The sequence below is a fragment of the Pinus tabuliformis genome, chromosome X (assembly GCF_031772625.1).
Source record: "Pinus tabuliformis cultivar Carrire ecotype Pingquan chromosome X, CPIR1, whole genome shotgun sequence".
Lineage (NCBI taxonomy): Eukaryota > Viridiplantae > Streptophyta > Pinopsida > Pinales > Pinaceae > Pinus > Pinus tabuliformis.
Window position 1 is genome coordinate 455,305,624 of NC_142308.1, and position 26,113 is coordinate 455,331,736.

A 26,113-nucleotide genomic window follows, 5' to 3' on the forward strand; every position below is an offset into this window, starting at 1 on the left:
GTACATGCCAATGTTAGGAAGAAGATACTTTTGCTGCAACTGTAACTCAGGTTGGATTCCCCTCTTGGGAAGTAATCCCTTTGATTCCTAAAACATTTCATCGGATTGGTTAATAGCATCAACCAAATCAGTTTTCAAATTCGAATTACAACCATCAAATGCTTCATAATCAATATCATTCTCAGGATTGATCATGAGAAGCATAAAATTCTTTCTCGAATTCACCAGTCTTTCATCTGCCTAGCATTAACAAGCGAAAGATTTGTTTTTTTACTGTTAGCTCTCACAATATATTCTACTCCTTTTTTGAATATGTGATATTTGTTTCCATGTCGATGGAAAATAGTTTTTATGTCGTAAAGGTACAAGCTGCCCAAACCAATGCCACAGATATCTAACAGCACAACGTCAAGCTCCACTTCATCTATGAATTTCGCAGTGATTGCAAATTTCAGTTTACACTTTCTCGTAACCTGCGATTGCGCATTGTCACATACCCATCCAAGTGAATACGGTTTATGATGTGGAACAGTTTCCAGATTTAAACTCTTGACAATGTTTTTTGAGATAAGATTCGTTTGAGAGCCACTATCAAATAGCGTATCAATCTTGTTATGCTTCGATAACACCCTTATGTGAAACAGTTATATTCTCCTCTTTTCATTTGGAGTTTCATTTTGCAAGTCCGAAGAACTAGTGCTGGCAATGGATTCCTTTTCTTTTAACCCCGTGGTTGTGATTTTAGTTTTATCACCCGAATTAGATCCCAAATCCTCTTCTTGAGTGATTGCAGTTGTCTTTTATTTTCCTTTGTTGTTGTTTCTCTTTGGTTTCATTTTGGGATGAAGCTTCCAACAGTGAGCTTCATCGTGACCCTCTCTAGAACAATGTTTACAGATTGTTTTCTCTACTTCTTTTTTGATAGATGCATTTTTCTTTTATTTTCTTTTGAAAGCCTTTTCCTTTCCTTTACTCTTAAATGGCTTTTTACTACCTTCTTCTGAGATATTTTTCCCTCTTGCCTCAAGATGAGTGGCTTGCACACACACATTATCTAGATTATCAGGATTAAACATTAAGATAGTGTGCCTAAGATAACTATGTAAACCCCCTATGTACTTCAACAAAGTGTCCTATGATTTCAAATCTACACCCACATCAGAGACCTTTTTTTGAATTCTTGGGTGTAATCTTGCACATTTTGACCTTTAAGTTGTCTAAAGTTCTGTGAATTCATGATGGATTTCTACATATAAGCTAGAGGGTAGAATTGTTTTTCGATTGCAGCAATGAAATCATTCCAAGAAATAGAGACCTTAACATGTTTTTTAATCTCCTCTTGGGTCTTTGATTCCCACCATACTAGTGTTGCACCCTCCATTCTCAATGAAACTAACTGAATCTTTATGTCATCCTCTTGAAGGTTTTGAATCCTGCAATAGACCTCCAACTAACGGATCCAATTATCAAGCTTCTCTGCATTCACTTCACCATTATACATAGGTAGCTCAAATTTAACATCAAGTTTTAAAAAGGTGATTTACCAGTTACTTTTGAAGAATGATGATGAGTACGAGTAAGGGTTGTGTTAATGGAAGAGGGTGAATATGCTTGTGAAGAAGAAGATGAAGAAAATGGTGGAGAGGTTGGAGGTTTGTCTCCATTTCCATTACCTCCTTTTCCATTGCCTCCTCCTAAAGAGCCTTCTCCTTTGGGAGGTTTGAAACTTTCCCCTTGCAACTTGGTATTCCTCTCTTCATAGAGGATCTTCACCATCTCTGTCATATCAAAGAAATCCTTTCTGAAGGTCTTCTCATCTTCTGTCATGTTTGTAGGTTCTCCTTCATGAGACATGATCTCTAGAGTGTCAACTACAACTTGAGGCTAAACTGGTGTTGGAGATTGTGGCAACCTTGCTCTTCTTCCCCTTGACCCAACTTTAGGGCTTCCAACCAACTTTCCTTCACCTCTTTTGAGTTTTAACCTTGTAAGCATGACATAAACTTGCAAACAATTAAATCCTTCTTTCACAAAACAAAACCTAGGGCTCTGATACCAAATTGATCTGATTTAGAATATTAGTTTGCAGTGCTAAGATCTTCCTCAGATTATAAACAAAATGCTTTCATTGTGCTTAAGGATTCATCAATTTTTGCAAGTGAAATGAAGAGTTTTTATGTTAATTTTATGAGCAATTTAACATAAATCAGAAATTGAACAACAGCATAAACATGTACAAAACATCATCAAAAACACATTACAACAAGCACATGATAACAGAGTTCACCCCTTCTGGGCTACGTTTCCTTGGTCCAACTCCCAATGGCTTGGGCGTTTCTAATACACTCAAAAGTGTAAAAATTTGTGTTTACAATTCTCAAATGCTTCTGAAACCTACTCCAATGAGTCCAGAATGTCGAAAAATGGCTATTTAGCCTCTTTTTTTATCCAATTTGGTGAAAAACTGAAGAAGTTATGACTTCCCCTTGTTTTCCCATTATTCGCTCCACAAATTGCCCCATTTCCGATATGATCCTACAAATTAGCCCCAAAATCGCGCTAACTAGGCGAAAATTTCGCCGCACGACGGGGCATAATCTGTCGTCACTGACTATCCATCACAAATCGCAATCGGCGTAAGAACCCGACGGTCTTATGGTCTGGTGAACATGGCGGGCGATGTGCAATTGCGATGTGGCGGACCCGACAGGAATATTAACTGAAATTCATAACTTATCGCATCCACGAACCTATCGCAAATCGCAGTTCGGTGGTGCCTCGGCGGGTAATCATAATGCGAGACTTTGCACTATTGTGATTTACGATTGCGATATCGCATCGCAACCGGTACCTATCGAGGGTCGATTCTATAACACCGACCCTTCGTCGATCTGCAATTGCGATCCATCGCATCACGCCTCCGACTGATTTTTGAAAGCTTTCCCGCCTGCCCTATCACATCGCAGCCTTCCCTACTCAGAGGCCGATTTTTAACACCGACTTGCCTGCTATTGCGATTTGCGACATGCGGGGGCCAATGGGGCCTTGCCACTTGGTGCCTCCTCATTCGTTGTAGGACCTTCTCACGCCATCCAATCCTGCCATATGAGCAAGTCAAACCTGAACTTTGACTTGCTCTAACTTCTGCATACGAGCTCGGATATGAATGTCGTTCGCACCGTTAGAATCAGAATGACGAGCTCTTCGATCTGAAGCTAAGATTATCAAGATTCTGACACTTTGATTTTTGAGCATAATTTTGAGCACCTGATCAATATCAATCATAGAAAATAATCTTGATATGATAGACAAGCAATTTCTTGGATCCAATCATAGAGACGGCTCGAATCTATTCCAGACTTCAGATCAAGGGGCTCATCAAAATGTCGTTACAGATATTCAAAGGGACTCAAATTATTAATGCAAACTTACATACTTAACTAACATTGTCTAGGCTTCAATTACTTCTCTATTATTTCGACTTCACAATAGTACAAGATAATTGATACCTTACAACGACATACAAGTTGTTAATTTTCCAGTGTTCTATGCTTAACACAATCACTTACACCAATTCTTCTTCAATTAGCAATCAATTTGTCCACTATAATTCAATCTTAAAGCAACAAATAGCAATTGTAGATATAACAGTAAACCAATGCACAATAGAAGACAGCCAAGAACAAGAGAGACACAGTGTTTGGTCAAAGACCAAGGAAAAATCTCACAAGGGGGGAAAACCCTTTCAAAATTCTTCTTCTATTAGATTGACATCAAATGTTCAGCAGAGAGATACAATGTTCCAATTCATCAACAAAGAGTCAAAGGTCACAACTTTGACTATCCAAACCAACCAATCAGTATCCAGTCAAAGATGAACCAACAAGTCAAATTTGATCCAATGTAAAGTCTGCAATTCTAGTCAGAGTCGACACTCAACAAAAGCAACCCTAATCAATCAACAGTCAATCGTCCTCCAATAGATTCAGTCAACCTACCAAAAGATGCGGCCTTCTCTCTCCAGTCAAAACAGTCAAAATTTTGCCCATACAAATTCGATCAAAGTCAACTTTTGACCTATGAAAACCCTAGCTACAGGACTGTGGTCAACACTGGTCAAATAGCCCAAAAAAGTTCAATCAAACTGTTCCGGAACTCGGCCTCCCAAAACAGATCCAAATCTATTCAAAACACACCAAGTCAACACAAGTCAAAGGTGCCAAAATAGAAGTCAAACTCAATCAAGAGAATTTCCTCCCTCCTCGCACGTGTGAGCTTGGAACCTGCAATTTTAGACTTGTACAAACCAATCAGATCAAGAGAGATATGTGTGATGATGCTCCAAAGTGACGTGACATAAGGTCTATTTATATGTGTCTCAAGGGGTTCAATTAGTTTGCCCAAGCCGACTTGTACTTTTGTGCACATGTTGGTTTCTCATCAAAAATAATATTTTTCCTTGTCTAAATTAAATTCTTCCAAGGGCTAATAGGGGCTTCTCTAGATGAGGAAGACTTCCCAATGGAGGGAATTTGTCCCTGAGCTGCCAAATTAAGACTCCCTCTCAACTAGGGAGAAATTTCCGACTGCATCATAAGTCCCATCTCAAACATCTTGTCATCATCATCACTGAATCAAGTCATATCTCGCATTTGCGATTCTCTGCTTATTTGTTGAACATTCTCGAATCTAAAGAAGAAGAATCATCATAGGGGAGCTCTGGCATCCACCCTATATCCAAGGACAATAGGCGAGATACACTTACCATGAAAGGTAAGGATGACACTCTATCCTATTGACCTATGACAATAGGTGAGATACACTTACCATGAGAGGTCTGGATCACACTCTATCCTATTGTCCATTGATCTTCCCATCATGACCCTCAAGAGTCAAGTGGTAGAACACTTGCATTCACCGCCTTGGGGGAGATACACACTTACCATAATTTGTAAGGATCAATGTTATCGGAATCGGACTGGAATCGGTCGATCTAGCCGTTTTTGGCCCAAAATCGGTCCGAACGGGGCCTCCAAAACATAATTGGCCAATTCGGTACCAAACTGGTTAGCTATGTATCGAAACCGGTTGATTCGGTACTCTCCCATCAAACCGTTCAGTTCAAGACCAGTTTTTGTGCGATTTGTACCTTCCCGAGTCAGTGTAAAAAATTTGCCTTTTTCTTTATTTTTTCATTTTTTCATTTGGTTGGCCCACTTCTAATTCTCCCCTAGGCCAACCTAATATTCACGCCTATGGTCCTCAGCCTAACGTTCAAGCCTATAATCCTATTATTGCTATGCATTTCATGGTAATGTTAAATGCTTAAAGTAAAAGTGACATTCTCCTTAATCTTTCATTTCCATCCTTTTTGCTTAAATTTTTAACATTACCATGAAATGACTCAAGATGTTTGAGAGTGGTTCCAGCCTCATGGGATTTCATACAGAGAAAGTAGGATTTTAGATTTCGTTCAAAATCCAGCAGACTTAACCATTTTTCAGGATATTAGGGGATTGCAACATTTCCATTGGATTTTGTCATGTACGAGGGTAAGGAACTCGTATTCAATAAAAAGCAATCCCTCTATGTACTTTGATGTTAGTGGCATTAGTTGTCTGAACTCCTCTATCATGACTATTGAAAATATACCCATCACTCACACAAAATCTTGACTTGACATGCTACACTTTTTCTATCTTATTTAAATGCTTAGAGGGTTATATTGATAATGAAGATCCCAATATAGGCAATGATTGCAGACTTGGATGCTACTCATTCTTCAAATGAGGATGACCAGGATGATGATTTTGATGATGACATTGACAATTAGCACTTGTAGGTTGTAGTTGTAGTATTGTATACTATAGTATCAGACTATCATGTTATTTTGCGCTATAAAGGCCTTTTAGAGCCTGCTTCTTGATGTTTTTTGGTTCAACGATGTTTTGCACTAAGTGTTATTTTGGTTATATGAACTATTACTTGTTATATAAATCAAAACTTTTGCATATTTGTGTATAAATGGTTTGGATACATATGGATGCACATGAATATATATGTTTTTCTTTAAAATATGAATATTTTTATTTTTTTGGTAAACAAGATTTTTACCGATTCCGACCAGTTCCTGGTCCACAAGGTTTTTCAGTTTGATCACCGGTTTGGTTCTGATAACACTGGTAAGGATCACACACATGCCCAAGTCACCTCACCTATTGGCCAAATGGCAAGGAACAATCCCAACAAGCCCATCTTGTGGGTAGGATGCCAACTGAGGTATACTTTGTCAAGTCCCAGACTTGATGGTAGGGGGAGATACCCACTTGTCATAAATGACAAGGATCACACACGCCCTAAAGTGACAATAGGTGAGATACACTTACCACAAGGTGTATGGATCACACCCTATCCTATTGTCCAAAGATCCCTCAACCCCAAGAGCTCTCCAACTCAATCCCTCTCCTTGTGAGCTCAAACAAAGGGGAAGAGCACAGCTCAATGTCCTTGATCAGTCGTGAACCTTACCCAAGAGGATCACATCCATCAATCCAAGTTGCTCTATGAAGGCCAAGAACTTCACTTTCGGCAAAGCCTTGGTGAGAATATCTGCTATCTACTCATCAGTCGAAATGTGATGGAGTCTTACAACTCCTATTTGCACCATGCCTCGAATATGGTGATACATGATCTCAATATGCTTGGACTTGTCAGGAACACAAGATTCTTTGCCAGATGGATCTCACTCTTGTTGTCGCAATATATCATTGTCGTGTGTAGAACATGCTCAAACAATTTTCCAAAGAGCTTCCTCAACCATACTACCTCACAGCTAGCCATGCTAACAACAATGTATTTGTGAGAATTTCTAAATAGAAATCCAACTGCAATGACTGATACTATTTCTTCTACTTATTAATTCAGAAACAAGTTATTCACAGTGTTTCTACAACAAATATCAAAATAAATTCTACTGTAGCCTTCACAATTCAAATACGCGAAAAGTAAATGTAAGGAAAAATACTAGCACAAGTACAATCACAATTACATAGTTATTTTTGGACAATTGTCCCCGGAAAAACCCAATGTGAGAAAATCGTTGCAAGAGATGAAGGTTTTTTTATTAATCTTCAGCAAAATCTCATGTACAAGATACAACCAACAGAATGGCAGAGGAATTTTTGTGAGAAATTTTACAAAAAAAATTATCACGCTTCACAATGAAATTCTGACTCTAGAGAGGACCTACTACACTCACTGCATCACCTTCTGCGTAGTCCCAACATCACTGCCTCTACATTGTCCCTCCTCTGCTCTGTGTCTTCTCTCTGCTTCCTGCACTCCCGGCCATTGCTGATACCCTCTCCCTCCAACCTATAACTCTCCCTCTGATTCGATTTTCTCTTGCCAAAGATTAGCCAGTGAGAAAATCAATCTACTTGGGCAACTGAGTATCTGCCTGGGTCGATTTCCAAATGCCCATCGAAGTTCATATAATCCTCTCGTTGATCAATCAACGACCCATATTAGATTCTAATCAATGGCTTAGATCATTTTGACTTGATGCTCGTCTTCTTCGAGAAGTTTCACCCTTAGTTTAATTAATACCCTTTAATTATTTTAATTTCCTAAGTTTAGACTCAGGCATCCATTAAAAATAATTAATTATTTTAATAAAACTGTCTCAGGGTGGAATTTCCCAAAACGATTTCTGGATATTCTGGAATACATGTGTCCAAGCCTCCCTGCAAATTTGGAGGCTTAGAGCACATTTGATGCTACCAGAAATCAACACTCCCTCTTAGCGAAGAATGTGCTCTAGTAATGCAACCAGCTGAAGCATCACTCTGACTCTGTAACATCACCCTCTGCGCTGCTGATGTCTCACATCACTACCCACCAACTACTATGCAAATGTTGCATCTGTGTTGTTGTAATGTTCCTAAACAAGAAATTAAGTGATAAACAAAACATGCCAACAGTCCAGCAATCAGAAAAACGAAATTTACATCAAGCACCCATGAAATCACTGGATATAGAGAACTGTTGAGCCATTTTATTAATTCTTCAAGGGCAAATACAATGACAAAATAGAATGGTGCACATGGGCTTGTCTCAATGGACAATCGTGACAAAGCCCAGGTGAGCAAATGTTGAACTGAAGGTTGCCCCAACTACTGCACCAAAACTAAACTGTGCTGCCCAGAAACTGCATTTGTCTGTTGAAATTGAAGGGTTGGAATCACTGCCTCTTGTGCTCATAAAATTATAAGATTTCAGATCCTTACTTCTTAGCCTAAACCCAGAAAAACCCAGGAAGGGTTTGGTCTATTTCAGACTTATGAAATTCGACCCCCAAGTAGCCCAACCTCAACTGCAACTACAAAAATTGGCCTGCTAGAATGAAGTTGTAAAACCTCCTGGAAAATGCCCCAAATCACTAAGATGATCCCTCCTATGAATCTCCTTCCTTCCCAGCTGTGATTCCGAGTTGTAGCTCTTCCCCTCAAGACCCACGAATTGACTGGAATGGCTCTTTGCGTTGTCCTCCAAGCCTGGAATTCGAACTACCTGTTTGTTGCTCTCTCTTGCCCCAAAACTCCTCTTGAATGTTGGCCCAATGATGTCCTTCAGATTCCTTGGCTTCTCCGGCTAATGGTTGGCCCAAGGTAGCTCTTTCCTCCACTGCGTGTTCTCAACTGCTGGCCCAAAAATATGCACTCCCTGAAGATAGTTGAATGACTGTGTTGTAGATACTCCCGGAACTCCTTGAAATGTTGTGGAACTGCCTTCCTAGGGTGGCACTCGAAGTTCCCCCGAAGGTAAGGTTGAATCTCTTGCTTGAGAGATTTGTGGTTGAACAGCCAGTTGACTCGGCAAAGCAACTTGAGCAAACAGTCAAGTAAAATTCGATATACAAGAGTGAATGAATGACCAAGTGAGAGGCTCCTTCTCCTTATGACTTTGTGGGCCTTCCTTTGCCTCATGTGGGCCCCTCCAACAGCTATACGAATTCCCTCCAAGCAATTTGAATTGCCTAGTTCGAATTCCCACGTGGGTGGCCCCCACCTTCCACTAGCAAACTAATTTGGCCGAAATTTCTCCTAAGTCCCTAAGTCAAAACTACTTGGGTCCTTTTCCTTGGCAAAATTGTGCAAAATTGTGTAGAGATAAGCCTGTTACAAATGTTTTTGGGAAGGGACATCATAGTCCTCCCCTCCTAAATGTTGCTTGCCCTCAAGCAACTTCAGAGTTGGGTGCTCCAAAATGTGCTCACCCTCCTAGGTGGCATCTTCATATGACAAGTTCTTCCAGCGTACCAAGAACTCCCTGATGGTCCTACTCCTCAGCTTCCTCTTCCTCCTCTCCAAAATGGCCTTAGGCTCCAAAACAAAGTGGCCCTCATCATCTAATGGGGGTAACTCAAATGTTGTTGTCACCTGTTGCCCCAACACCTTTTTAAGGCATGAGACATGGAATATATTGTGAATCCTACTCCCTGGAGGCAACTCCAACTCGTAGGCCACCTCCCCAACTTGCCTAACCACCCTATATGGCCCATAAAATGGGGTTGTAGCTTCTCGCCCCCCTTCTGCTTCAACGTGGACTACATGTACGACTGTAACTGGAGGTAGACCAAATCCCCCTCCTCGAAATCTCTCTCGGTCCGATGTCGATCTGCGTACACCTTCTACTGGTTCTACGTCGTCACTAAATTATCCTTAAGAGCCTTGAGGATGTCTTGCCTCTCTTGGATCCAATTTTTTGCCTTGGGGCCCAGTTGTCTCCAAAAACAACATCAGTAAAAGATAATGCATCATAACCATACAAGGCATAGAAAGGAGTCATACCGCTAGACATGTGGTGAGTGGTGTTGTAGCAATACTCGCCCAAATGCAGCCATCGGATCCAAGCCCTCTACTGCCCAATCACGTAGTTCCTCAGGTACCCCTCCAGCCATTGATTAACTCACTCTGTCTGGCCATCTGTTTGGGGGTGGTAGCTCGTGCTAGGGGTGAGCTTGGTACCAACCAACTTGAAAAGCTCCTGCCAAAAGCCTCCCATGAACCTGCTATCCCTGTCACTCACGATGTTCTTAGGAAGCTCGTGTAACTGGAAGATCTCCCTAAAGAACAACTCTACAACCTGTGAAGCCGAATATCTAGTAGGGATGGCGAAAAAGTGGGCATACTTGGTCAACCACTACATAAATGCAGTCCTTGCCTTGTACTGTGGGGAGCCCCGTGATGAAATCCATGGAGATACTTTCCCATTTCCCCTCGGGGATGGGAAGCGGCTGTAACAATCCTGCAGGGTGAATCAACTCCCCCTTGTTCCTCTGACATGCCTCACACTCTTGTACGTGCTTCAACACGTCCCCCTTGAGGCCCTTCCATGTGAAGCGCTCCCTAACTGCCATGTATGTTTTCCTGAACCCCTGATGCCCTAACAATGGCGAGTCATGTGCTACCTGGAGCACTCTCTCCCTCAACTACGAGCTGGGCACCAGAAATATGCGCCCCTTGTAGTAGATAACCTCATCCATCACCCGGTAGCGCTCATCTGCGTGGGTACCCTCCAGAATCTCGCATGCCCTCCTGTCCTTGGAATACTCCACCAATAACTGGGCCTTCCAATCATGGCAAATGCTCATGAGTGATAGGCCTGCGAGTCTCTGTGATAGAGCATCAGCCACCACATTGTGCTTTCCCCGCACATACTCTATGTCAAAGTCATAGGCCTACACCTTGTTGATCCATCTCTATTATTTGTCATTGAGGCCTTGCTGCCCCATGAAGTGACGAAGACTGTTGTGATCAATCTTCACCCGAAACCTATTACCCACCAAATATTGTTGGAACTTGGCCAATGCATGCATGATGCCCAGCGTCTCTGTCATATATAGAATATGACCGCTCATGGGGTAAGAACTTCCGACTCTCGAAAGCAATGGGGTGCGCATCTTGTGATAGTACTGCTTCAACTCCCTCCCCACATGCATCACACTCCACAATGAAGGGCTAAGAAAAATCCGGAAGTGCTAAAACTGGACTACTGCTCATCACCTCCTTGAAGCGATCAAACGCTACCTATGCCCCATCAATCCATGCGAAAGCCCCTTTCTTGGTCAAATCTGTTAGGGGTGCTGCCAACTGCAAAAACCCCTTGACAAGCTTCTGGTAATAAGTGCAGATACCCAAGAAGCCCCTCAACGTTGCCACATCCCTAGGCACTGGCCAATCACGGATAGCTCGTATCTTCTCCTCATGGACCTTCACCCCATCTACACCAATGATATGCCCTAAGTAGAGCATCTCTGTCAGGCCAAACTCACACTTGGACAGTTTGGCATAAAACTGTTGCTCCTCCAAAATACGCAACACCTCCTCCAAGTGCTGGAGATGCTCCTCCCAAGTCCTGTTGTAAATCAAGATATCGTCGAAGAAAACCAGCACAAATCTCCTCAACTGCCTCCGAAACACATGGTTCATACATGACTGAAAAGTAGCTGGGGCGTTGGTCAACCCAAATGGCATGACCAGGAACTCGAAGTGCCCATAATGGCACCGAAAACCTGTCTTGGGGATGTCCTGATCCCTCACCCTGATCTGGTGGTACCTCGAACATAGGTCTATCTTAGAGAAGTATGTGGCCCCTCTAAGCTCGTCCATCATCGATGTGAGGGATGGGGTGCTGGTTCTTCAGTGTCTTCCTATTGAGGGCCCAGTAGTCAATGCACATGCACAAGGTTCCATCCTTCTTCTTCACCAACACTATTGAAGAAGTAAAAGGACTGGAACTTGGCCTGATATGGCCCAATGCCAACAGCTCTTTGATGGCCCTATCAATCTCATCCTTATAGGCCTTAGATGCCTATAAGGGGTGGTGATCATTGCCTGCACACCTGGCTCCAACTCAATGGCTTGCTCGAATCCCCTATCTGGTGGCTGCCCGAGTGGAATATCACTGAATACTATGTACTCGTCCTACAAGGGCTGTATGTCTGGTGGTGGTGGTTGGACCTGTCCTCCAACCTCTAAAATCCTCAGCTCCACTGCCCATGCTATGTCCCCATGTCGCAGATCTACCTCCATCTTATGCACTGAGACTATCTGGGGTGGATATGAATGCATGCCTCTAAGGACCACCGATTTGCCATCCGGCCTGGTGAACTCCATCTCCAGTTTCTTCCAATCAGTAGTGACCCGCCCAAGGGAGTACAGCCACTAGACACCCATCACCACGTTGGTGTCTGGCACATCCACCACATAGAAATGGCCCATAATAGAGTAGTTCCCCATAATAATTGTCAAAGCGATCACATACCGAGTGTATTGCATGGTACGATTACCTGGTACCAGGACTGAAAAGCCCTCAAACTCGATCATGATGAGGCCCCTCCTCTGAACCAACTGGGCATCTATGAAGTTGTGGGTAGCCCCACTGTCAACTAAGAACGACACCCGTTGTCCCTGTATAGTGCCTAGGATCCTCAATGCCAGGAACTTGAGGACCCCGCATAAAGAAGCAAGGACTCACCTTGATGGGGCAAAGGATGCCCCTCCCTGTGGAGGTGGTGGTGGTGGTCCCCTATCCTTCAGAGCCTCACCGTCTCCCATACCACACTCTTGCTCCATCTCATCCTCCTGGTCAATGTCTGAAAAGACCTCAATATAATGTGCTTTGCTAACAGTGCACAGATGGCCTAGTGCCCAAGGCTCCCAGCTAGTGAAGCACAACTTCCTCCTCCTGAGGTCCTTCCGTGTCTCATCATCCAGCTACCCCTGTCCTTGGGTGGTTCTCTGAGGTGGAGGTCTAGTGTAATGCCCCTTCTAGGGAAAAGGGGTCCGTGCAGGGAAAGGTGCTCTGGTCTTGGGGATGACCCCTTGCAAATCTTTGGTGCACATAACTACCTCCTATAGCGTGGAGGGTCTGTGTGACTTCACCAATCCAAGCAAGGGCTCGAGTAAGCCCTCTATGAAGGTATATAACCTTCGAGCATCTGATAGGTTCGGGACCATCACTGAAACTCGCAGAGACTCTGAAATGTACTACTCTGGGTTGCCTGTTTGGCAAAGTTGGGTTAGCTCCTTGAAATGTGCCTTTCGATCCCTCTAGTCAAAGCGTTCTACCACCCTCCTGGTGAAATCCTCATATGAAGCCACATTGACATGCCCTAGGGTGGCCAAACCATGAAACCACCAATCATGGGCTTCCCCCTCCATGTGTAGCGTGGCCATCTTGATGACTTCCATCTCTATCATCCGATTGAGCTAGAAATACGTATCCATCTTCTCAACCCGAGCCCCAGCAATGCACTTGGCAGTGCCATCGAATGTAGGGAAGTACATCCTCCCTATGGTCTTCTGTAGCTCATAGCTCTGTGTGCCCTGTCCTCCATAGCCGTTGGTCTTCTCATTCTGCTTGAGCTTGCAGAAATCTCTGAAAGGGAGTGCTTCCCTGAAGTTTGCTCCCATAGATTGCCACTCCCTAAAGTGTTCTCCCATCTGTGAAGGGTCTTCACCCCCTATTGGTTCGATCTGTGCCATAGGCACGAAAGAGGGCAGTGTGGCTCGAGTTGGCCCACTGCCTGATGGGGGTTGTGTTGTTGGTGAAGGGTGATCGAATTGTTGGGAGGCTCCAGAAGTTTCCCCAAATAAGAATCCTCTAGGGGTGGTTCTCTCCTAGTTTTGCATTTTTATCTCCTCCAACATCTCTTTCTGGCCCTTTTCTAAATCATTCAAAGCCTTCAAGAGGTTGTCAAAAGCCATCTCCTCCCTGCTCTTGGGCTCTACCATATCTTCCTCTGCTACCACTGCTTTCCCCCTGTCCTTCGTGTCTGGAGTGATTTCCAGCTCTCTTTCTCTGCTCCAGTACCTCTGCCTCCTGTAATATTTTGTTGGTCCCCTTCTCTCATAGGAGAAAATCCCCACAGCTGAGCCAAGACCTAGGCTTTGATACCACTGTAATGTTCCTAAACAGGAAATTAAGTGATAAACAAAGCATGCAAATAGTCCAGCAATCAGAAAAACGAAATTTACATCAAGCACCCATGAAAACGCTAGAAATAGAGAATTGTTGAGCCATTTTATTAATTCTTCAAGGGAAAATACAATGACAAAATAGAATGGTGCACTTGGGCTTGTCTCAATGGACAAGCGTGACAAAACCCAAGTGAACAAATGTTGAATTGAAGGCTGCCCCAACTGTTGTACCAAAACTAAATTGCGCTGCCCAGAAACAGCATTGTCTGTTGAAATCGAAGGGTTGGAATCACTACTTGTGCTCGTAAAATTATAAGATTTTAGCTCCTTGCTCCTTGCTCCTTAGCCTAAACCTAGAAAAACACAAGAAGGGTTTGGTCTGGTTCAGACTTCTGAAATTCAACCACCAAGGAACCCAACCTCAACTGCAACTGCAAAACTCGGCCTGATGGAATGAAGCTATAAAACCTCCTGGAAAATGCCCCAAATCACTAAGATGACCCCTCCTCTGAATCTCCTTCCTTCCCAACTATGATTCCGAGTTGTAGCTCTTCCCCACAAGTCCCACGAATTGACTGGACTGGCTCCTGCGCTGTCCTCCAATCTTGAAATTCAAACTTCATGTTTGCTACCCTCTCTTGCCCCAAAACTCCTCCTAAACGCTGGCCCAATGATGTTGTTCAGATTCCCTGGCTTCTTCGGCTAATGGCTAGCCCAAGGTAGATATTTCCTCCACTGCGTGTTCTAAACTACTTGCCGAAAAATACACACTCCCTGAAGATAGTTGAATGATTGTGTTGTAGATACTCCCCGAAACTCCTTGAAATGTTGTGGAATTGCCTTCCTAGGGTAGCACTCGAAGTCCCCCGAAGGTAAGGTTGAATCTTCCGCTTGAGAGATTCGTGGTTGAACAGCCAATTGACTCGGCTACGCAACTCGAGCAAACAGTCGAGTAAAATTCGATATACAAGAGTGAATGAATGACCACGTGAGAGGCTCCTTCCCCTTATGACTCTGTGGGCCTTCCTTTGCCTCATGTGGCCCCCTCCAACAGCTATACGAATTCCCTCCAAGCAATTCGAATTGCCTAGTTCGAATTCCCACATGGGTGGCCCCCACCTTCCATTAGCAAACTAATCTAGCCGAAATTTCTCCTATGTCCCTAAGTCAAAACTGCTTGGATCATTTTCCATAGCAAAATTGTGCAAAATTGTGTAGAGATGAAACTGTTACAAATGTTTTCAGGAAGGGAAATGACAGTTGTTGCTGGCCCTGCCACTGTCAGCTTTGCATCTGCACTGCAACCATCTCATTTGTTGCTGTTGCAACTGAGAAACCATTTGTTTCTGCTATTGAAACGGGTTCTCTACCATATCCATCTGCTCCCTGAACTAGATGAACTTAGCTCTTCCTAGAGATTTTGTGAGTACGTTTGCTACTTGATTTCCTGTGGGGGCATACCGCGATTGTACTGCCCCACGCTGAACACAGTCTTTGATAAAGTGACATCTGATATCAATGTGTTTCGGCCAATCATGAAATATTGGATTCTCAGAGAGTTTAATACAACTCTAATTATCACAGAAAACACTAGTCGCTTCCATCCTCTTCCTGAACAAACTCACAAGCAGTTTTCTAAGCCATATAGCTTTGCACATTGTTATGTTGGCTGCCATATATTTTGCTTTTGTTGAGCTCAGAGCTACCGACTTCTACTTCATACTGCACCAAGAGATCATTCTTGATGCAATGTTGAAGCAATACCGGAGGTACTTTTCCGATCTACTAAACTACCTGCCCAATCTGCATCTATGAATCCATTCAATCTGATGTCATCTCCTCAGGCGTATTTCAACCCATATCCGATTGTTCCACGCACATATCTAAGAATGTGCCTAACTGTTGCCCAATGCTCCCTTTTCGGTTCCACTATGAACTGACTAGGGGTGTTGACAACGAAGCAAATGTCTGGTCTAGTATTGCCCAAATACATGAGCAACCTAATGAGTTGTTTGTACAAGGAGGGGTCCGCTTGGCTTTTGATGCATCTATTTTCTTCCAATTGGTGATCATAGGCGTAGCCATGGGCCAACAATCCTGCATTTTGAATCTCTTCAGGATCTTTGTAGCATATCTTCCTTTCCCAAGGAAGATCTCCCCATTCTTCTGCCAAACTTCCAACCCTAGAGAATAATGCATCAACCCCATATCTTTCATGTTGAATTCGACTTCAAGATTCTTCTTGCAGTCTTTTATGAGCCTAGATGACCCTGTTACAAACAAGTCATCCACATATAATACCAGAATAAGTGGCTCATTCTCCACCATTAGATAGTAGAGATTGGGATAAGCATCACTCTTGACGAATCCCAACTGCTGCAAGTAACTATCAATCCGACCATACCATGCTCTGGGTACCTACTTGAGCCCATACAGGGCTTTCTTTAACCTGCATACATGAGTTCTCTTTTCATGAGTTTCGAAGCCTTTGGGTTGTTCTATATACACCTCTTCTTCTATCACCCCGTTCAAGAATGTTGTCTTGACATCCATCTGGTGAATCTCCCATCCCATTTGAGCTGCTAGAGATATAACAGATCTAATGGAAGTATATCTAGCTATTGGGGTGAAAGTCTCCTCATAGTCTATTCCTTCCTTTTGTGAGTACCCCTTTGCCACGAACCCAGCCTTGTACTTCTCTATACTGCCATCTGCAGCATACTTGATCTTGTAAATCCACCTTGATCCTACCATTGATCTATCCTCTAGTCTAGGTACCACTTCCCAGACATCATTCATCATGATAGAACTATACTCTTCTACCATGGCATCCACCCAAACTTGGTGTTGTATGGTTTCCTGAAAGCTGGAGGATTCTTCAACCTGTGCTACCAAGGCTTGGTACCTGTAAGGCTGTCTACGTTGCCTCTTCTCAATTCTAGGAGCTCTGACAAACTCCTCTACGTCCCTCAGCATCTGTCGTACTTCCCTGCTGGTTCTACCACTGGAGGTGGGAGGCTCAATCAAATCTCCCTCCCGTTCCTATTGTTCCATCTATTGAAAACTGTCTGTATTTCCTACTTCTAAGGAAATATGGTGCTGGTCACTGTGCTCGATCCTGGTGTCTGTCCTCTTGCTTGTCCTCCTTGCTACCCCTGTTATTGTCACTGTTTTAAAATTCGACCGAATTGAATCCGAAACGGCCGAGTTGATCCGAGTCATTGAAGAATTTTATGACCCGGCAGAAAAACCAATTCAGGAGGTCGAGTCATGACTGACTCGGCCGAGTCAGTCATGACTCGGTCAACCCAGCCGTTTCCAGTTCTACTCAGCCAAGTCATTAAATCCAGCCAGTCACCCAAAAAAACAGAGATTTTTCTAATTTTTAATTTTTTTTAACTTTTTAACATTTAGTTGATTGTTGAGGACTCCAAGGTGTTTTCTAAATTGGTTAAGTGCTATTTGGGGTCCATTCCCCTCTCCTAGTATTGATATGCTATTCAAATTTCATGGTAATGTTCTCCTAGTATTGATATGTTATTCAAATTTCATGGTAATGTTAAATTCTTTAAGTAAAAGTGACATTCTCCTTAATCTTCATTTTCATCCTTTTACTTAAATTTTTAACATTACCATGAAATGACTCAGGATGTTTGAGAGTGGTTCCAGCCTCATTGGATTTCATATGGAGAAAGTAGAATTTTAGATTTCATTCAAAATCCAGCAGACTTATCAGTTTTTCAGGATTGGAGGATTGCAATGTTTCCATTGAATTTTGTCATGTATTAGGGTATGGAACTCGTATTTAATCAAGAGCACCAATCCCTCTATGTACCTTGATGTTAGTGACATTGGTTGTCGAACTCCTCCGAGATTCGCTCCCAAACCAGGAGCTTCTGAAAATGTTGCTCCCGCTCCCGTTTTCGCTCTCGCTCCCCACTTTCGCTCCCGCTCCCAAGTAACATTGAGCCAGATGATGTTGGCAACTCTAGCAGTAGCCAGTAGTACTGGTCACAGACTTTTGTTGTAGAAGCCATTTATAGCCTCCTTGGTATGTGTTTTTGTTTTGATCTCTATATCATCATCGTGTATGTATTGGACAGTGCACTGGGTGCCATTTTGATATAATGGATATATTCATGAGCCTACTTTGATCATGTGTAGTCTTCTATCTATATTCTAATGTTGTGTGTTTGGAAACAGGAATGAAAATCTTTAAAATTATGTGTTTTTATAAAAAATAAATATTTAATGTATTTTTTACAACGACCAAGTCATTGAAATCGAGCCAACCGAGTCAATACCGAGTCGGAGTCGGAGTCGGAGTCAACCCTTGACCGAGTCAGAGTCGCAGTCGGAGTTTTAAAACATTGGTTGTTGTTAGACTAATGGGACATCAACTGACTGATCTTTTGTTGGCATCTCTCGAGATTTCCTGAAAGCTCTATCCTCCATGAACTTTGCATCCCGTCTTACTACAATCTTCCTGCTACTAGGAATGTAGATTTGTATGCCTTCGAGGTCTCGCTATATCCTACGAGGTACCCCTTTTCTACAGTCTAATCCAGTTTACTGCGCTTCTCGTCTGGAATGTGACAATATGCCACACTTCTGAATATCCTGAGATGACTCACTTCCGACTTCTTCCTTGTGAAGACTCCTTCAGGCGTTTTCTTCCCCAATGCTCTATGAGGAGTTCTATTCTGGCTATACACCATTGTGTTGCATGCCTCTGCCCATAAGAATCTAGGCAAGTCTTGGTCATACAACATAGCCTTTGTCGCCTCAACAATGGTTCTATTCTTTCGCTCTACTACTACATTCTTCTCTGGATTATATGGAGTTGTCCATTCTCTTTTGATGCTCTCCTTTGCGCAGAAATTTGTGAAGTCTTTGTCCGTATACTCTCCACCATTATCTGAACGCAATACCTTTATCTTTTTCCCTGTCATGTTTTCTATGACAGCCTTAAACTCTTTGAATAGATCAAAGACCTCATCCTTGGTCTTTAAGAAATAGATTCAAGTTTTTCTAGAGTGATCATCAATAAAAGTGACGAAGTATTCGCCACCACTAAGAGCTCTCGTGGACATTGGGCCACAAATATCTTAGTGTATCAATCCCAATACGTCTTTCGCTCTGTTGTTACTTATGGAAAAAGTTACCTTAGCATACTTACCTAGTACGCATCCTCTGCATAAATCATCATGCTCAGTATTGAGGACTGGTACTCCTGTAACAGTCTCACTGAGCATCCTTAGTGATCCATGATGTAAGTGTCCCATCCGCCTGTGCCACACGTCATTCAGTTCCTTCTCACCATTATGGTTGTTGCCTATCAATGCCATTGGAGACTCAAGTTGCAATCTATACAGTTTGTTGCTTCGAACTCCAATTTGTCTCATCTTCTTCCAGCTTGGATGTTTGACATATACTTTCCCTCCAATGAAATATACATTGTATCCCTTGTCCTGTGACTAGGACACTGAAATCAGATTCATTCCTAACCAGGGGACATACAGAACATTAGTGGCTCGAATGTTGGTTCCTGCTTCCGTCTGAAATGTTATGGTACCTCTCCCTACTTAAGTACACTTTGTTCTATTTCCCATAGTGATATAGAAATCCATTTGCTCTTCTTGATAGCTCGAGAAGTATTCTTGTACTCCAGTCATGTGCGATGAAGCCCCACAATCAATATACCAAACATCTGCCAACGTTGAACTTGACAAGCATGTGAATTCTTCTTCAGATCTGGAAGATAATTTAGAAACATCTTGATTTTCCATCCTTATTTGTGCCATTTTTCCTATAGATTTTTTACACTTTTCTGCCCAACAAAAATTGTGTCCCACCTGAATATTGCTCTGCGCTAAGACTGCTACACTACTCCCTCTGTCACTAGCAAACTTCGATCTGAAATCTCTCTGTCAACTCACTCAGAGAGAGATTTTCCCACAAAAATTTTGCCTTCCTAGATTGCACAATCCCTCTGGGGATTCAATCTGTTGCCTACACAGCTCCCGCTTATGTTCAGCATTGGCTCTTCAAGTTTCGTTCTCTTGCTTCTCCTTAGCTCTAATACCATGTGAAAATTTCTAAATAGAAATCCAACTGCAGTGACTGATATTATTTCTTCTACTTATTAATTCAAAAATAAGTTATTCACGGTGTTTCTACAAAAAATATCGAAATAAATTCTACTGCAACCTTCACAATTCAAATACGCAGAAAGTAAATGTAAGGCAAAATACTAGCACAAGTACAATCACAATAACACAATTATTTTTGGACAACTGTTCCCAGAAAAACCCAATGTGAGAAAACCGGTGCAACAAACGAGGGTTTCTTTATTAATCTTCAGCAACATCTCATGTACAAGATACAGCCAGCTGAATGGAAGAGGAATTTCTGTGAGAAATTTTACAGACAATTTTGTCACACTTCACAGTGAAATTCTGACTCTTGAGAAGACCTGCTGCCTTCATTGTGTCACCTTCTCTGCAGTCCCAGCATCACTACCTCTGCGCTATGTCACTGCCTCTGCATTGTCCCTCCTCTGGTCTATGTCTTCTCTCTGCTTCCTGCACTCCCGGCCATTGTTGATACCCTCTCTCTCCAACCTACAACTCTCCCACTGATTCAATTTTCTCTTGCCAAACTTCAGCGAATGAGAAAATCGATCTACTTGGGCAACTGAATATTTCCCTGGTTCAACTTCCAAATGCCCATCGAAGTCATCCTTATAATCCTCCCTTTGATCAATCAACAACCCAAATTAGATTCTAATCAATGGCTCAGATCATTTTGACTTGATCCTCGTCTTCTTCTAGAAGTTTCACCTTAGTTTAATTAATTCCCTTTAATTATTTTAATTTCCTAATTTTAGATTTAGGCATCCATTAAAAATAACTAATCATTTTAATAAAACTATCTCCAGGTGGAATTTCCCAAAATGATTTCTGGGTATTCTGGAATACATGTGTCCAAGCCTCCCTGCAAATTTTGAGGCTTAGAGCACATCCAATGCTACCAGAAATCAACAGTATTCTGCCTCAATCTTGCTTAAAGCAACGGAATTTTGTTTGTTTTTCATCCAAGATATCATGGCAGAACCCAAACTAAAGCATCACCGTGATGTGCTCTTCTTGTCAATAACATTTACGGCCCAGTCAACATCAGTGTAATTGATGAGCCCTGGTATTGCAACAAGAATGTTGCAACTCCCAAGGCTACCAACTTTAATTAGCAATACAGAGTTTGTACAAACTTAAGAGGGGTCAACATTGTATTTGCAGTAGACACCTTTCTCTTCCTAGTCTGACTCCCTTGATGCAGGCGAAGGAAGGCAATGAAACAATTTCAAATGAGCAAAGATCTAGGTAAGCCGCTAGTCCTAAGTTGCAAAAGATAAATAGCAATAAGCAAACTTATTCTACTTTTGCTAAAAAGTAAATGACAGAAAGGAAATATATTCTATTTGCAAAAATGTAAAGCATAATGACAACCAAACAAATCTAATCTATTTTGCTAGAAAGGAAATGGCACTAAAGGAAATCTATTCTATTTTACAGGAAAAAAAATTCCTATAATACTCTTGCATGAAGGAAATCACACTTTGCTTAAAGTAAATTGTGAGAAGGAAATCTAAACTAATTGCAGAAATCAACATTCAAGAGGCAAGCAAAGTAAAAGTTAAATGGTGACCTAACCAAGCCTCGGCTCAACCAAAGTGGCCTCAGAGCATTCATAGGCCATAAATCTACTTCTACCATGAATTTGGAGTGAATAAGAGCTCAAAAACAAATTGTTATGAGAAACTTTTCATTGCTACAAGGTGCATGTTTGACTCAAAAACGTTTTTTTTACATGATACAAAAGCCCAAGAAGGGTCTAATAAAAATGGCAATGACTCTAATGACTCAATACAAAACCTAGAAGCCTTCAATGGAGGCTTTGACCTAGAAAGCAATGACCCAAGCATGAAACCCATGCTTTAAGAAGTCATTTTCTTTAATAATAAAATTTATTTTGATAAGTACAATTATGAAGACTAATACTAGTTACATTCTTCAACACTCCCTCTTAACTAGGGAAGTATTCATAATTACATACATACGAAGGTACGTGGAAGATCTCAAAATGAAATGAACAATGAAGAGTTCTAGCACACTCAGTGCTATAGATTAGATACCTGACCAGAGTACTCTAATCGAGTGGTACTAAGGTGGACTCAAGATTTAGCCACTATAGGTACCATCAAGCTTTTAAGCTCTACCACCAACCCAGTGATCTAGGTGTGTATCCAAGGTCGGAGCTTCATGACCAACGACACCCTCCCTACTTCAAGATCTAATCATCAACACATCGGCTGGCCAGATGTCCTCCCAAGCATCTTGCCATAAGATGCTCCATCCCTCCCAATCAACTAAATCTGTAACATCAACCAATCCAAGCATGCTTCTAAAATATTCAAACTTCTTATTCGGGAGAGATTTCGTTAACACATCAATTACATGTTCATCTATCAGAACATATTGTAGCTTCACGACCCCATCTTGTACCAAACTCCTAATGTAGTGGTACTTGTTGTTGATATGCTTTGTCCTTGCATGGAATACGAGGTCTTCAGACATCTTGATGCTCCTTTGATTATCACAATTTATCATCGTAGGATCCAAAGGCTTTCCAAACAAATCTGACAGAGTTTTCTTAACCAAACAACTTTCTTTCCTACTTCACATGAAGCAACATATTATGCTTCAACACTATTTAATGCAACAGGATCTTGTTTTCTACTCATCCATGAAATCGTTGCAGATCCCAAACTAAAACAACCATCGGTAGTGCTTTTTCCATCAATCTCACTACCACCCCAATTAGAATCGGTAAAACCTATTAACTTGACTTCCTTTCCATTATATTTTAGGCAGTGATGTATTATGCCACATAGGTATCTCAAGATATGCTTGGCAACTATCCAATGGTCCTGACGAGCCTCCAACTAAAACTGACTAAGAACGTTTACAGCAAAACATATACCAGGTCTCGCATTTACCAAGTACATTAGAGAACCCACCAACTTATGATAGCTAGTAGGATCGACGAGACAAGAGTCGGAGCTTCTCAACTTCTTGAGATTACTGATCATGGGAGTAGTCATAAGCTTGGAAAACATCATACCAAACTTTTGTAACATCTTGATTATGTATTTACCTTGACCCAAATATATCTCACCGGGTTTATGCCAGACTTCCAAGCCCAAGTAACAGTGCATGATTCCCAGCTCTTTTGTTTCAAATTTTGTTGTCAGCGTTTTCTTGCATTCTAGTATTCTGCACTCCACACCTGTAATAAACAAATCATCCACATATAGCAATATAATGACTAGTTCATTCTTCACCACCTTGATGTAGAGGTTTGCGTCAGCAGAACTTTTGACAAACCCAATTCTTAAGAGATATGCATCCATCCTTGCATACCATGCCCTAGGAGCCTACTTCAAGCCATAGAGGGCTTTCTTGAGTCTAAAAACATGTGTATCTCTTCTATTTATTTCAAAGCCTTTCGGTTGTTCAATTAATAGTTCTTCATCAATGGTTCCATTTAGAAATGTTATTCTCACATCCATTTGATGGATATTCCATCCCATAGTAGCAGCTAGCGAAACCAAAGATCTTATAGTAGTATACCTAGAAGTAGGAGCAAAGGTTTCTTCATAGCCGATTCCTTCCTTTTGTAAAAACTCCTTGCAACGAATCTAGCTTTGTATTTGTCTGTGCTTACATCAACAGCATGTTTGATTTTATAAATCCATTTGGAAGTGACAATTGATTTGTCACTTGGTCTAGGAACTATTTCCCAAACCCCATTCTTCATGATGGAATGATATTCTTCTTGCATTGCTTTCTTCCATTCTTCTTGATGAGCAACTTCTTCAAAGGTAACTTTACCTTTACCTTGTCATTAAGAAGTCCATATTGTCAATGAATCAATGAGCTTCTATTAATTTTGTCATGTATGCTACATACCTTGAATATCTCTTTGGTCTTTTGCTTTCTCTAAAAGTTCCTTTAGTTGCTCCATGTCCTTTGGCATCTTCAATTGTAGCTTTTAACCAATTTGGCCTCATCCTTGTTTCAGGAATGATTATAGGTTGTATAGGCTCACTTGGTCCTTCTTCTTCTTCTTCTTAGTTTGTAGTTTTTTTGTCATGATGCTCTTCTTCTTCAAATAGTGATACATCTTCTTCACCGGATTCGATTGGTATATCCTTGGATCTTTTGTAAGTTTGATTTTCATCAAATATAAAATCCCTGCTAACTTCAATTTATCTTCCTTCCTTGATGTAGATTTTATAAGCCTTTGATGAAAGGCTATAACCAACGAAGATCCCTTTTATGCTTGTAGAATCCAATTTCTTTCGCTTGTCTTTTGGAACATGAATGTATGCGAGACACCCAAAGATTCGGAGATGGTCTACACATGGCTTCTTCCCTGTAAATGCTTCTTCCGATGCCATATTATCAAGATTCTATGAGGACTTCTATTTTGTATATACATTGTTGTCATTGTTGCTTCTCCCCATAGAAATTTTGGTAGATCTTTGATCAAATATCATAGTTCGTATGCATTCTTCAATGGTTCTATTTTTCCTTTCTACAACTCCATTCTGCTCGGGGTTGTACGGAACAATGAGCTCCCCCTTAATACATGTTTCTTTACAATATGTAATTAATTCTTTTGAAGTGTATTCCCCTCCATCGGATCTCAAAGTCTTTACCTTTCTTTCGGTTAAGGTCTCCACTTCGGATCTAAATTCCTTGAACTTTTCAAATACTTCGTCCATTGTCTTGAGAAGATAGACCCATGTCTTTCTAGAGTGATTATCAATGAAAGTCACATAGTAAAGATGGCCTCCAAGATATTTATTAGACATTGGCCCACACACATCGGAATGAATGAGGTTTAGTATCTCCTTAGACCTTGTATCACTACTTGTAAAAGGTTTCCTAGTATTCTTGCCCAAAGCATATCCCTTGCATACTCTTTCATGATCTTCTTTGATGTTGGGGATGCCCTTTACCATTTGACTAAGAATGTGTATTATCTTGTAATGAATATGATCATATCTTCTATGCCAAAGTTTGAAAAGATTGATCTCCATGCAAACTAGGGCATAGGGAGATGGTGTTATAACTCTATATAGCCTTCCTTTGCGATCTCCAACGATTCTTACCTTTTCAATACTTGAATTTTTTCCCCAAACCAGAACTTTTTCATCTACAAATGCAAACCTATCTCCTTTATCTTCTAAAAAAGAAATGGAAAGCAAATTCTTTTTCAAACCTGGGACAGAATATGTGGTTGAGATGTAGCTTTGCTCCACTTTCCAACTTCAATGATGTAGATTCAAGGCACTTGACTGCATAATTGTTGTTGTCTCCTAGCTCCATTGCATGAGATGATGGTTCCCTTGAAAGAGTATGAAGTTGTCCACTTTCTCTCGTCATATGTATTGAGGCTCCACTATCAATGATCCATGCATTGTCATCATCAAGAGTACCTGTAAGTGCAGCAAAGAATCCTTCACTCTTGACTCTAATTTGGAGGCCCATTAGTAACAATGATTCTCACATCTCCAACAGTATATCTCAAACCAAGATTAATCGTCCCATGTAAATATCCCAGCACATGCTTAGCAACGAACCAATATGCATGTAGAGGCTTAGTCATAAATTGACTCAGAGTGTTAACTGCAAAACATATGTCTGGTCGAGTGTTCACAAGGAACATCAATGCCCCAATCAACTATCGATACTCAAAGGGATTCGCCAAGTCAAGTCCAACATCTTCTCCACATAGCTTCTTGAAGTTCATTTCCATCAGTGTGGCCATGGACTTGCATTCTACCATACCAAATCTTTCCAACAATTTCACAACATATTTTCCTTGTGAAAGGAAAATCTCACCAGGTCTCTGCCACACCTCTAAGCCCAGGAAATAGTGCATCAATCCAAGGTATTTCATCTCAAATTTAGAGGCCAACTCCTTGCACTCGAGCATGAGAGGCTCACTACCTATCAAGAATTATTCATCAACATATAAAACAAAAATCAGGCACATAC

At 41.5% G+C, this 26,113-nt stretch overlaps 1 protein-coding gene across 1 annotated transcript in view; it reads right to left on the bottom strand.

The window, feature by feature from the left end:
• Positions 1-26,113, bottom strand: part of LOC149140558 (spindle/kinetochore-associated-like protein) — a 101,977-nt gene that overhangs the window by 44,976 nt on the left and 30,888 nt on the right. The window contains exon 4 of the mRNA XM_089447562.1: positions 15,291-15,349. Within this exon, the coding sequence (XP_089303688.1) occupies positions 15,291-15,349 (59 nt within the window). The remainder of the gene's footprint in view (positions 1-15,290; positions 15,350-26,113) is intronic.